The following is a 13,135-nucleotide window of genomic DNA, read 5'->3' on the forward strand; positions in this document are numbered from 1 at the left end:
CACCCTGCATGTCGTGTCTATCCATGTTTCTGTCTTCTGCTCACCCGCCATGTGTCTCCCTGCCTGGGACCAGCCATTGCTCAGGGACCAGCAGCCGTCTCTGCCTGGGGCCCACTGCCTGCTGCCACATGGCCTGCCACCACCACCGCTCGGGCCTCTGCTCAGGGACCAGCAGCCGTCTCTGCCTGGGGCCCACTGCCTGCTGCCACATGGCCCGCCACCACTCCTCTGAGACCAGCAGCTGTCTCTGCCTGGGACTGGCTGCTCCCAGGGCCCGCTGTCTGCCGCCACATGGCCCGCCACCACCACATGGCCCGCCACTACCACAGCTCAGGCCACCGCTCTGGGACCAGAAGCCATTTCTGCCTGGGACTGGCTGCTCCCAGGGCCTGCTGCCTGCCGCCACCATTTGGGACCTATAGCATTTCTGCTGCCTACTGCCACCGGGGATCTTGCAGCATTTTTTTTAAAAAAAAAACAACAGTTTCTGGAAACCAAATCTAATGAAAAGTCAAAAAGTAATGAGGCTGTTGTACCCACCAACCATCAATAATTCCTTCTGTTCCACCTGTCTATCTTAACAGAGTCAATCATTTCTCACTCATACTTGTAGTCTGAGCAGTTTTAAAACAATTTACTCACCATCTTTTCTTTTCGTATTTCTCTTGCAGAAACTCTTTCACTTTTTGTGGATCCCTGAAGTCGGGAATTGCTGAAGATCTATCATCAAATAATCCTAGCCAAATCTGTTTACAGACCTTAGGAAAGAAGGGAAAAATGTGTGACATTCAATCTCTTCATTTAATAAAATTTAAAGGGAAAATTTTGCTTCTTTTGGAAAGCTTCTAACAATGCTGCTTTCCATGAGGATATTCCCGGCAATCTTAACTCACTTGCATATGCTGCAGGACAACAGCCTATAAAGAGAACTTCCTAAGAAAACAAGCAGCAAATTAGACCTGAGAGCACTGGGGCTCTTCTGGTCTTGGCATGATCACTAGCTGTGAACCATAGCAGTCAAATAATCTAAGGGAACCTTGATTCCTTTACCCATAAAACAGTAACTTCATCAACAGCAATTTTAGGGGTCTTTTAGCAAGCTAAAAAACAACCCCCCAAAAAATACAATTACCAAAATTGTGAACAGTCTGCTAATAAAGTATAACAATAATATAAATACAAGCAGAACAATTTCAGACTTATAACATGCTTTTTTTTACCCAGACAACAGTCTGAGACATTTAACTCTTTTGAATAGAAATGAAATAAGTCATTACTCAAATTAGACACAAAAAAGAACTATAAAAGAGAAGAATCATAAAGTTGGGTTTCAAAAAAATGTAAAACTGTTTTTTGAAAAAACTTAAAAAGGAAAAAAAAAGGACAAGAACCAAGTAATACAATGTTAAAGAACTACGAAAGCCCTTAAATCCAGAATGTAAGAAACTCTAAGAATACAACTGCTAAGAATAAAACCTGAGCCTGGAGAGATGGCTCAGAAGTTAAGGGTAATGGCTGCTCTTCCGAGGTATCTGAGTTCAAGTTCTAGCAAGCACACTGTGGCTCACAACTGACTGTAATGAGATCTTCTGGCCTGCAGGGATACATGCAAACAAAACACTACACACAAAAAAGGTAAACAAACAAAACCATAGGGCGGGGTAATGGCAGCACACGCCTTTAATCCCAGCACTTGTTGAGGCAGAGGCAGGTAGATCTCCGCAAGTTTGAAGCCTTCCTGACCAACAGAGTTCTAGGACAGTCAAGGCTACACAGAAACACCCTGTTTGGTGAAAAAAATAAAACAAAACAAACAAAACTAAAAATTAAAAAAAAAAAACAACACACACAACGTGAGTGCTCTAAACAATCACTTCACCAAAGATGTTCACACTGCAGGTAAGTAGTGTAACACCATATGCCACTGAGAACCAATGGCAGAAACACAGGATACAGACACATAATACACTATGGAAGTTGCTGACTATACTTGTGATGCTAAGCAACTGAAACTCTCCCAAACGTAAAACGATGCAACACCTATAGAAGGCAGTTGAGCTACCTTACGATCAAGTCATTTTTGGAGGTATCTGCCCCCGAAATATGAAAGCACACTCCCAGCTCTTCACAGCAGCTTCACTGAAAAGTCCAAATTGGAAAGAATGAATCTTGTGTAAGAGGTGAAGGATAAGCAACCTGCAAATATCGCTGGGGGAAGAGGTGTGTGTGCACATCTTTAATCTCAGCACTAGGGAGGCAGAAGCAGGTAAATCTCTGAGTTCAAGGCTAGCCTGGTCTACAAGTGAGTTCCGGGTTGGACAGGGCTACAATAGGAAACCCTATCTCAAAAAACAAAATAGCAATAGCCTAAGCAGAATACTAGATAGCAAATAAAAGGAACAATGTGGTGATAGAGAGACTTCAAGGTAACTATGCTGGTGGAGAGAAATCACCAAAGATAAAGGAGAGTGGCACAGCCCACCAGTAAAAATGCCTGGGGCCAGCCTAAATCAACCTGTAAAACCACTGTCAGAAAACGTGTCACTAAGCTTTCCCAACACATCAAAAAACTCCCCACTTTGCCTCCTGGTGAACTACCCTTGCATTCTGGTCCCTGAGAACTTCAATCTTTTCCCCATTACTATATTAAAACTGCTCTCTATAAGCCTTGGCTAATAGCTGATAGCAGTCTCTTTTCTGTTAACTAAACTGAAAAAAAAAAAAGATTTTTTTTTTCCCCTTTAGGGAAGAGAAGGAAGAGAGAGCCGATTACAACCGCAGGTAGTGCTGTGTGCTGGTGACTGCAGGAGGGAGAGCAGTCTGAATGCAGTTGTTTGAGAACACAAGAAGCACAGTGTTGATTCTGGCTAAATAAAAAGGGGGTGGGGTATAAGACCACAGACTCTAAGCTAGGCCAAGAAAAAGAGGAAGACAAAGTGTTTAGTAGAATGAAGGGTCTAGTAATTACTGTAGTTAAGCTTCATAGGAAAAGACTGCGAATAAAGGATCAGTGGGGGTCACACAGCAAAATCCTTAAATTCCAAATCTGGGAGGTGAGAGTTATCGATGGAAATGTAACATGGGATGCAGGACCACTGGAGACAAGGTGGAGGACTCAAGGGCTGTGGAAATGACCCATGTGGACACTGGTGGGAGTTCAGAGACAGCAAGAAAAGCGTAAGGAGTTAAAGTCTAAAAGAACAAGTATTGTGACAAGAAGACACACGAAGCAGTACCATCTGTTAACATGAGGCACATGGGGTGTGGGCTAGAGAGAGTACTGAAGAATAATAACGGTCCCTAGAAGCTATCGTTTGTAAGGACTCAACACATAATGAGATCAGCTCTGATGATCTTTGTAGAAAGGAAGTGGATAATCATACTAATTAACTTGGCTATGGTGGTTGACAGTCTGAACTAGCTCAGCCAACTCTTGCTAGCTGTCTGATATGTCTTCTTATGTAAAATGTAAATAATACTGGGACTTCCTTGCTATGGATACTGGGCATGTTCCATAAGTTAACACACCTGACAATTATGTACTAAGAGTGTTAGTGTTGTGCTATTTTTGAGAAATCTTCAGTGGTGGGTGATTAGATAAGCATCAGCTAATAAGGGAAAGTCTTATCAGGAATTCAAGAAATTAGGTCCACCTTTATTTAGTCCTGCTGCTGTAGACAGAATCTAAGTGGTCTTCAATATTCAACCTCCGCTGAAGGCAAACTGCTTTGTACTTTTACAGAAAACGCTCACGGCACACTGTCACATGTCAGATTTGCTCTTAAGTATGTGCCTCATGACACACTTCTTAACCTTTATAATGCTTATAAGTTGAGCCATAAGTTTTCAATAAACAAAATGACTTAAAACCACTCTTAGGTAAGAATCAAAACTACAACCTAGAAGAAATGAACTGATAACGGCCAACGAAGTTTGTAAAGCTTTCAGTTCCTTTTCTTCCCTCTACTGCACACGCATTTTCGAATTGCCACCATGACCACCAATAACAGAGTGTAAAGTATACTTCATCAGTCAGTCTGTTGGTAAATGGACACTCAATGTGGACTGGAAGTTAATCAAGACGCTACTGCAAAGCACAGACTGGCTGTAAGAAAACTTCAACTTAAAGCAGTGGCTCTCAACCTTCCTAATACTATGACCCTTTAATACAGCTTCTCATGTTGTGATGACCCCCAACCATGAAACCAAAAAAAAAAAAAAAAAAAAAAAAAAAAAAAAAACAACACTGCTACTTCATAATTGCAATTTTGCTGCTGTTATGAACTGCAATATAGGTATCTGTGTTTTCTGATGGTGTTAGGTGATCTCTGAAAAGGTGATTCAACGCCCCACCCCCCGGGGGGGTCACGACCCATAGGTTGAAAACCACTGAGCTAAAACATAACATTCCAGCACTCCACCAGTCACTGCAATAAAACACAAGATAAAGCCTCAAAAACCAGACCACCTTATGGTAGCTGTGAGCTTTAAAGGTTTCAACCATGCTGTAGAAATCCAATCATCCCAACAGCAGAACCCAGTCAGAGACCAGAAACAAAGGCTTCCTTCCTTGTATATGTCCAGGAAGGCTTGCCACCGAAACTAAAGAGCTCCAAGAACAGGGGTGACAGTTGTTGATACAGAAAACAAACAAACAAACAAATAAAACATGACAACAAACATACAGGCCCATGTCATAAATGCCCAAACACTTGTAAAAAGGGGGAAGGTGGGAAAGAGCTACAACAGCTACAAGCTTTAGATAGAGGTCCACTAAGGACAGGATCACTCATTACTGCTTTTAATCCTCTCAAGGAAAGTAAAATGTACAGAAATGCCAACATACATATCCCCCTTTATCAAAACAAATATTGTTAATGAAAGGAATAAACAATGTGGTATGATTCTGTTCACTTCTAGATGAGAAAAGAGCAGGAGGAGTTGGAACATCTTTTTTTCAATAAGCCATCTCTACAAATAACATTCTCAAAATGTCTTTTGTCTTCAGTCTTCTAGATAGAGATGGAGTACTGTCTCCTTCCAATGGTAATACATAATAAAACATTTAATAATATTGCCCATATCTATCAACATCAAAATAATATTGCCCATAAACACAAAAGTTAAATAATTTTAAGTAAACACTAAAAATTTCATAAGTACCTGATTCCAACTTTTTAGAAACAGAAAAAAACCTAAAGAGTAAAAAGTATTAGTTACAGAGGAAATGCTATTAGAAACTCTTTAGATAGTTACTATGAACCTATACAAAAGTCTACTGCCAACTTCGATCTACTTACTTTCAGGGTGATGTTCATAGCCTAGGCTGATTTCAAACCTGCAATCCTCCTGTTTCAGTCTGGCATATAGCACTACAGATGTTAACTACCACACCCAGTTCTCTTACCAACCCTCATCCCCATGGTTAGGAAATCAAACTCAGGGTCCTGTGCACAGGGACAGACCCTCTCTCTACCTCTCAGATACAGTCCAGTCTATCACCAACTTATTACTTTGCATATCTCTTTCCCAAGAAAAACCTAAGGTAAACTGATGTGGTAACATGCACCTTTAATTCCAGCACTTGGAAGGCAAAGACAAGTGAATTCTCTATGTTTGAAGTCAGCCTAGCATAGCATACATATTAAGTTCCAGGGCAGGTAGGACTAAATAGTGAAACCCTGTTTCAAATACAAAACAAATGAAAACACAAGTAAGAAGGAGTCTATAATAAGAAAAACTCCAAGTACATCATGGTCCAAGAAATACAATATAAACATTTCCGCACTCAGTAAGCTTAACGCGCATGACTATGCTAGTATTTTAATCTACCAGCTAATATGCATACATATTCCTCAGCAATAGAGTATTCAAATGATATATACACTGAACAATGTTTGCAGAGACAAAAAAAGATCACCATTATGACCCACATCTCATGAAAAAGAAATAAACAGTTCTACATTTATATACATTTCAGAAAACATGATATTCCACACCTTAACATTCTGTTTTTTTATAATGTGCTAGCAAGAATCACTGCATACACAACTGAGTGAAAAAAAAACAGAAACAGTTTGTGTAGACAAGGGACACAGATTTATAACCCAGTTCTATAATCATGTGAGAGAACATGAGGCTTCAGAGAGACAAATCGAACTTCCTTATTTTCCCCTTGGGTTTTGTTTTCATTTTTAGTTTATAGCACAGAATTACTTACCTTATAATGACCTCATTGAAAAAAAAACATCTAAGTACTTAATCCTGACTAATGAGACCCAACACATCCAGGCCCTAGTAACTCTTCAAAGATAATCTTGTAGAACTGATTGCTCCTTCCAGACACACTGCTCAGCAAGTTCTCCCTGCCCATCTAACCCGAATGGAAAATGAAATCCCAGAGGGGATACACACTGTAGGACACGTCACTTACTCATGGCCTCTATGTGACAGTTCTTAAGAGTATATTTCATGATGCAAGAACCTCGTGTCTAATGCACTATTATTCCTCTGCCACCTTGAGGACCAGCAGGCACAAGACACTTGAGCAAAAGCATTAAAAAGCTACCTCCCTGCAGTATCTGTAAAGTGAAGTTTTTCTCCTTTGTACCACCTAAAATATGTATACTGACCTAGAACATTAGCTTCCCAACTTATTTAGGCAGAAATAAATTCAGTGATCCAAATTCTCAATATATATAGGCTACACAGGTCGCAAATCACATCCTGTGAATTAAATCTGGTCTATGGTCTTCTTTATAGACCAAGTTTTATTGAAATAGCCATGCCTACTTGCTTTCCTAGGGTCTGACTAGTTTATGCTATAATATATGTATTGATCAGTTCCAACAATGACCTTAAAATATTTACATCTCATGCTTCATAGAAAACATCTGCTGGTTCTTGATTATTCCTGACATAGGAACAACATGGACCAATGATGACACCACTAAAGCATCCAAGGATAACATTTGGAGAGAATAACTGAAGCACACCGGAAACAATGCTAGAAGATGAAGGAAGTCTTTCATTGGAGGCAAACAGACATCATTGCATGGTACTATCAAGGGGGAAATAGGGCAGTTTTAAATGACAGTCTCTTACAAGTAATTCCTGTTTGCCTTTAGTGAAAGATTTCTGCAAAATTCCCTGTATACTACATTCTACTCAAAGCACACCATGTTCCTTTGTGATAATTATTTTCTAAACTTAGGAATCAATCAGAGAAGTATCTTCCCACATAAAAGTGCCAGCTTACAGAATAATAATGTATCAATTTTTAAAATACAGTTCTTCTAGCCTCGGACAATAAATAATACAGAATTCATTATAGATTACAAAGGAAAATGATGCTCAAGAGAAAAAATGATTTGCCTATGTCACGAACTTCATAAATTAGTTGCAATAAAATAAAAAACCGAATATTTCTTTTTCTAGTCTCAATGTGGAAACTTTAGTTACTAGTTTTTTCAAATAGGTTCTAGTTATAAAAATTCAGATAAAGTAGGCAGTCATGGAGACACATGCCTATAATTCCAGCACTCAAAATGCAGAGATGAGAGAATCATTGTGGTTTCTGAGGCCAACCTGAGCTAAACAGGAATTAGAGTTCTATCTGGGCTATATAGTGAGGTCATCTCAAAAATATAAAGTAAAGAAAGTGAGCTTGGAGACAAGAAGCCACTCCAATCATCCCTAGTGGTTATGCATCGCTTCCATTTATTAGATAAGTCAGTTCATGACAATCAAGAATTTCTTACACACTCTAAATTTACTTTGCTACCTCCTTAAAACATATTTCTTCAAAAATTCTGCTCTATGTAACAAGGATGAATCTTGAGAACAATAGCTAAAATAATTTGTCTACGATAGACAAACACTATATGATTCCCCTTATATAAGGTACCTAAAACAGAATGGTGGCCACCAGGAGCTGAGGAGGAAACCAGAAAGGCTAAATCAAAGCAATCTGCTGAATAACAATGTGTCTTTGCCTAGGGTTAGCAATAATGCATTGCACAGCTAAAAATTATCGGAGTATGTCTCATGTAAGCGTACTTATCAAAATTAAAGACATAATCTTCATGCTTAGTATTTGAGGACAAGCTCTGTTCACAGTAACATTAGCACTCAATAACAGTGCCTTGAATAAAGGAGGTGATTAATAAATCACTTTCAAAAATGAAGACTGGAAGGGGCTGGGCATAACTTAGTTGGTAGACTGTCTAGAATGCATGAAGCCCTGGGACCATCACAAGTAACACACACACAGAAAGGGAGGAAGGTGATGAATCAAACACAAATAACAAAGAAAAAGACGTACTTTGTGAGTTCAAGGCACCATGTCTACAGATTGAGTTCTAGGACAGTCAAGGCTACTTACACAAAGAAACTTTCTCAAAAACCCAAATTTAAAAAAAAAAAGATAAATACATAAATACAAAAACAAATTTAAAAGTCAAAGTAAATATTTACTCTTCACAGGCTTCTCAGGTAATTATTACAGTGTCAAAAAGTGACTGAGCTTCAGGATAAGGTGCAGAAAAAGTATGTGAAGTAATTTGTTGGCCAAAAACACAAAATAGACACAGTGGAGTCATGTATAGCCTCACCATCTGGCATCTCATGCCCTAAGACTATGGTTTATATACTCCACTACATCTGCTCCTGTTCTGTGAGAGTCTAAACACACTTAAAAGCTGAATAATTTATAAAGCCTATCTATAGGAACTAAAGACATAATCTGTCCATGCTGCATATTTAAAGTACCAGTATTAATTGCTCATCATAGTCATCAGCAGCCCAATACAGAGGTACTTCACTTATGACTTTAACCATTAGTTTTATAATTTTTCAAAATAGTGAACAATTCTTGACCAAGTTCTAAAACACAGGATAATCTCCCTAGATGAATACATATGATAAGTCAATGCATTGAGGGTTTCATGTTTCCATGCCTTTTGCCTTGAATCTTAGTAATCTTTCCCATTGGTTCTGGGTGGGGCACATAGTTTTCTTTAGTAGTTAACACGTATACATCTGTAATACATGTAACACAGGAATAAATTATATGTGCATATGGTTGTATACATGCTTCCCATTATTTTTTGTTTGTTTTTCAAGACAGGGTTTCTCTGTAGCTTTGGAGCGTGTCCTAAAACTAGCTCTTGTAGATCAGGATGGCCTTGAGTGTTGGGATTGATTAAAGGTGTGCACCACCACCACCCAGCTGATGCTTCCCATTATATAAATGTTTGAGTGATCATATATAGCACATGGCATGTAGGGGAGTTCTGTTCAACACATTATTACAAGTTATACATCATTCATCCATGATGTTTTCCAGATTTAATTAACAATGTTTTCCAATAGTAACAACAATCAAACACACTCCCTCCAGCACACTGAAACTCAAGCATGATGATCAGAGGGAGAGGACGTAGGAACATTACAAAAAAACAATATACTTTCTGATCTCCTAATTCAGAATCACTCATCTCCAAACATAAATTCATTCATGTTCAAAATGTATGACACTGCCATTTTAAGCTTAAATATATGTGTTTAAGTACGTCACCTTTCTTAAAAAGACTGAGGGGATAATCAGGCAAACTGACAAGACAGATAGAGCACAGTGCCCTGGTGATCAGAAGAAGGCACCTCATCTTCTGGAGCTAGAGTTCTAGGCAGTCTTGGGTGACAGGAACTGAACACAAGTCCCTGTAAGAGCAGTATGTGCTCTTAACTGGTGAGCCCTGTCATCCAGCTTTGTAGTTTCCTATATGGTACTCAAATCATCTACTAACTCAAAATATTTCATCACTGGCCAAATTGAGAAACTTTAAAGTGTGGTCTCTTCTCTAAATATGTATTTTAGAATAGTTCACAACTGTGAATTTACTCTTCAACATTTTAGAAACAAAACTACATGTGTATCACAGTAGGCAAATAATTCTATTCCATTTTGGTTTTAGACAGGGGTCTCATGCAGACTAGGCTGGTCCAGAATTTGGTATGCATCCAATGGTAACCTTAAGTTTCGGATCCTCTTTCCTCTATCTCTGAGTGCTGGGTTTACGTCTGAACAACACAATGCTTGGCTGATTAGGTAAAAAATTTCAAGTAATCATTCTAAAGCATTTGAGAAGAAAGAGAATACTCTTGCATACATTTTCTAAGAATGAACTAAGAGGTGACTAAAACCAATAAAATCTTAATACTCAACCTCTTTTGTGCCTTTTGTGTCTAAGATTACAGACACGCAACCAGAATGGTACGCCAGCCCCACTCAACCTTACCAAGATTTAAAAAGCATTCCCTCCAGGCATAGTGGTTCACACTTCTGGTCCCTGAGGCAGAGAAGGTGGATGTCTGAGTTCAAAGCCAGCCTGGTTTACAGAGAGAGTTCAGGACAGACAGAGCTATACAGATAGTGAGACCCTGTCTTGAAACCTTCCCTCAAAAACAAAACAAAGCAATTCCATGCTCTATTAACTTCACCCATTTTACAAAAATAGATCACTACTTTTATTAGTAACAAAACTCAAATCTAAAAAGAAATAAGCCAACACCATGGCATTACTGAAAGCCCATTAGAGGTCACAGGAACCAGTTCCCTAGGACACTATGCTGCCCTTCACAACCTAGCTAAGCAGGAGACATCACAAACACCTAATTAAGATGTTAGTTAGAAAGGATGGAAAAGGTCTTGAGAGCTCATCACGTAACTAGCGCAGCGTGACAGAGCTGGCGCTTCTCCTTTCCTCCTTCCCCTCAAACTGCCTTCTACAGCCAACACTGCTAAGTCTCAAATACCCTTGTCTTACCTCTAAGTAAAGTTTTAAGTACCTAGGTTTACGTAAAACACTCAGGCATTAATTCCAAACGCATTATCAAATAGGATCTTTCTGAAATATCTAAATACAGAATACAAAAATAACACTGAGACAAGGATACATCATTTTAAGCAACTTATTAAATCATATTAAAATGACCACAACCAAGTTAAAAATTGCAAAATACTTACTTCATTTCCATGTTTTTGCAGGAATTCAATTTCCTGTTGTGTAAATGTTGTCATGGAGATAGATTTCACCCTGTGAGGTGGATTTAATCCTCTCCTAAAAGATAAAATATTTTACAAAATTACTACTGCTTATTTTTAAATTATTCAAAACATTTTAGTATACTTAAACTTCTAAGTATTTTCATTCCATAAACAGGTTTAATATTAAACTATTGCTTATCATACAAAGTAAATTTAATTAGACTACATAGCATTAGCATTCAAACAACAACATGCCTTTGAGTTACATTTAGTTTTGATTTTTATTAAAAATTATATATATCGTGAGCAGGTGCACATGCTGTCCCCAAAGAGCAGCATGTGTGTAGGTCAGAAGACAATCTGCAGTAGTCAGTTCTCTCCTCCAACATTTTGGTGCAGGTCCTAAGACGGAACTCAGGTCATCAGGCCTGTCAGCAAGCATCTCTACCCACTGTTCTATGTAGCTGGCCCAGATAAACTCTTTTTAAAAGATTTTTACAAGGAAGATAGAAAAGGAAAGGCTTTTCTGAAATAAGGAGAGGCAAAGTAGCAAAGTGAGAGGAAGTAAGCATTGGGCAGGGGATTTTTTAAGGTTAAAAATATGTGGCTGTGAGTTGACTCAGCAGGGCAGGACCCTGGTGACCAGAGCTCAACCCTTGGAACTCACACCATGAAAACAGCTGACTCCCACCAGACACACACATGACCTCTGACCTCCACATATGTGCAGCACACACACACCTATACACATACCCAAAATAAATGTTAAAAATTTTAAAGAATAAAAAACAGTATCAGCAACAAATAACTAAGAATGAACTATATTATGCAAAGCAACTGGCCAGAAAAATATAAGTTCATAATGTAAAATAAAATACTTATAAAGCACCTACACAGGTATTTAGTATTTCTAACAGTATGACAGTCAGACAAGACACTCTTTTGGTTTCATTGTTTAATTTTATTTGTAATAATGTGTGTATGTGTGTGCCTGGAAGGTATGTAGATGCCAGTGCAGGTGCCAGAGGCCAGAATAGGGCATAGGAATCCCTAGAGCTGGAGCTGCAGGCCAGTGTAATGGGCTGGAAACCAAACTCAGGCCCTCTGCAAGAATAGCACATTCTTCTAGCTATCTCTCCAGGAGTGGGGAAAGGTAAGGAGGGAGATGGGACACCTTTCAAATTCTAATTTTCTGAAATGAAAACTTACAAACGTGAAGGTTAAATTTTCAACAAACCAGTTTAAAAAGCAGATTAAACATAATTGAACAAAGGCTGGGGCGTGGTGGTGCACGCCTTTAATCCCAGCACTCAGGAGGCAGAAGCAGGTGGATCTCTAAAAATTTGAGACCAGCCTGGTCTACATAGGAAGTTCCACAATAGCCTAGACTACATAATGAAACCTCCGTCTCAAAAAAATAAAAAATAAACATACCTGAACATAAAATTAATGAAGTAGAAGACAGAAGGTAACATAAAGACAAAGGAAAACTATAACTAAGAAGCCTAACGGACATCTAAAACCAGTTCTACAGCTACAGAGCTGAAGGAATGAAGAAGTTACATCTGAAGAGATAACGGCTGGGATTTTTCAGATCCAATAAATTACTTTAATAGTACTATAGAAAATAAAATCTACAGTTAGAAACAGTCAAAATTTTAATGATTTTAAATTAAATTAAAACCACTTTCCATAGGAAATGAGAATATTATCTTCATGTGGAAATGAAATAAATGTTGTGATCCAGAGAAGCAAAGAGAAAAATGGCAGTAATTACAGACTTTAAAAAAAAAAAATGTTACCAAAGAGACTTTTAAGTAAAGAAACTTACATCCTACACAATTTAAAAAGCAAAACTATAGGCTGAGTATTGATGTCTCATGCCTTTAATCCCAGGACTTGGGGGCCAGAGGCAGGCAGATCTCTTATGAGTTCGAGGCCAACCTGGTCTACCAGAGCAAGTTCCAGGACAGAAAGGGGCTACACAGAGAAACTCTGAGTGGGAGTAAAAGGAAAAAGAAAAAGAAAGAAGGGGGGGACAGGAAGGAAGGAAGGAAGGAAGGAAGGAAGGAAGGAAGGAAGGAAGGA

At 38.7% G+C, this 13,135-nt stretch overlaps 1 protein-coding gene across 9 annotated transcripts in view; it reads right to left on the reverse strand.

Moving 5' to 3' along the window:
• Positions 1-13,135, reverse strand: part of Agfg1 (ArfGAP with FG repeats 1) — a 52,627-nt gene that overhangs the window by 27,898 nt on the left and 11,594 nt on the right. For all 9 annotated transcript variants that reach the window (XM_026785523.1, XM_005360030.3, XM_005360029.3 and 6 more), the window contains exons 2-3: positions 11,027-11,120; positions 643-758 (exon numbers count right to left, since the gene is read on the reverse strand). In XM_026785523.1, the coding sequence (XP_026641324.1) occupies positions 643-758; positions 11,027-11,120 (210 nt within the window). The remainder of the gene's footprint in view (positions 1-642; positions 759-11,026; positions 11,121-13,135) is intronic.

This window comes from Microtus ochrogaster, linkage group LG2, assembly GCF_000317375.1.
Source record: "Microtus ochrogaster isolate Prairie Vole_2 linkage group LG2, MicOch1.0, whole genome shotgun sequence".
Classification (NCBI taxonomy): domain Eukaryota; kingdom Metazoa; phylum Chordata; class Mammalia; order Rodentia; family Cricetidae; genus Microtus; species Microtus ochrogaster.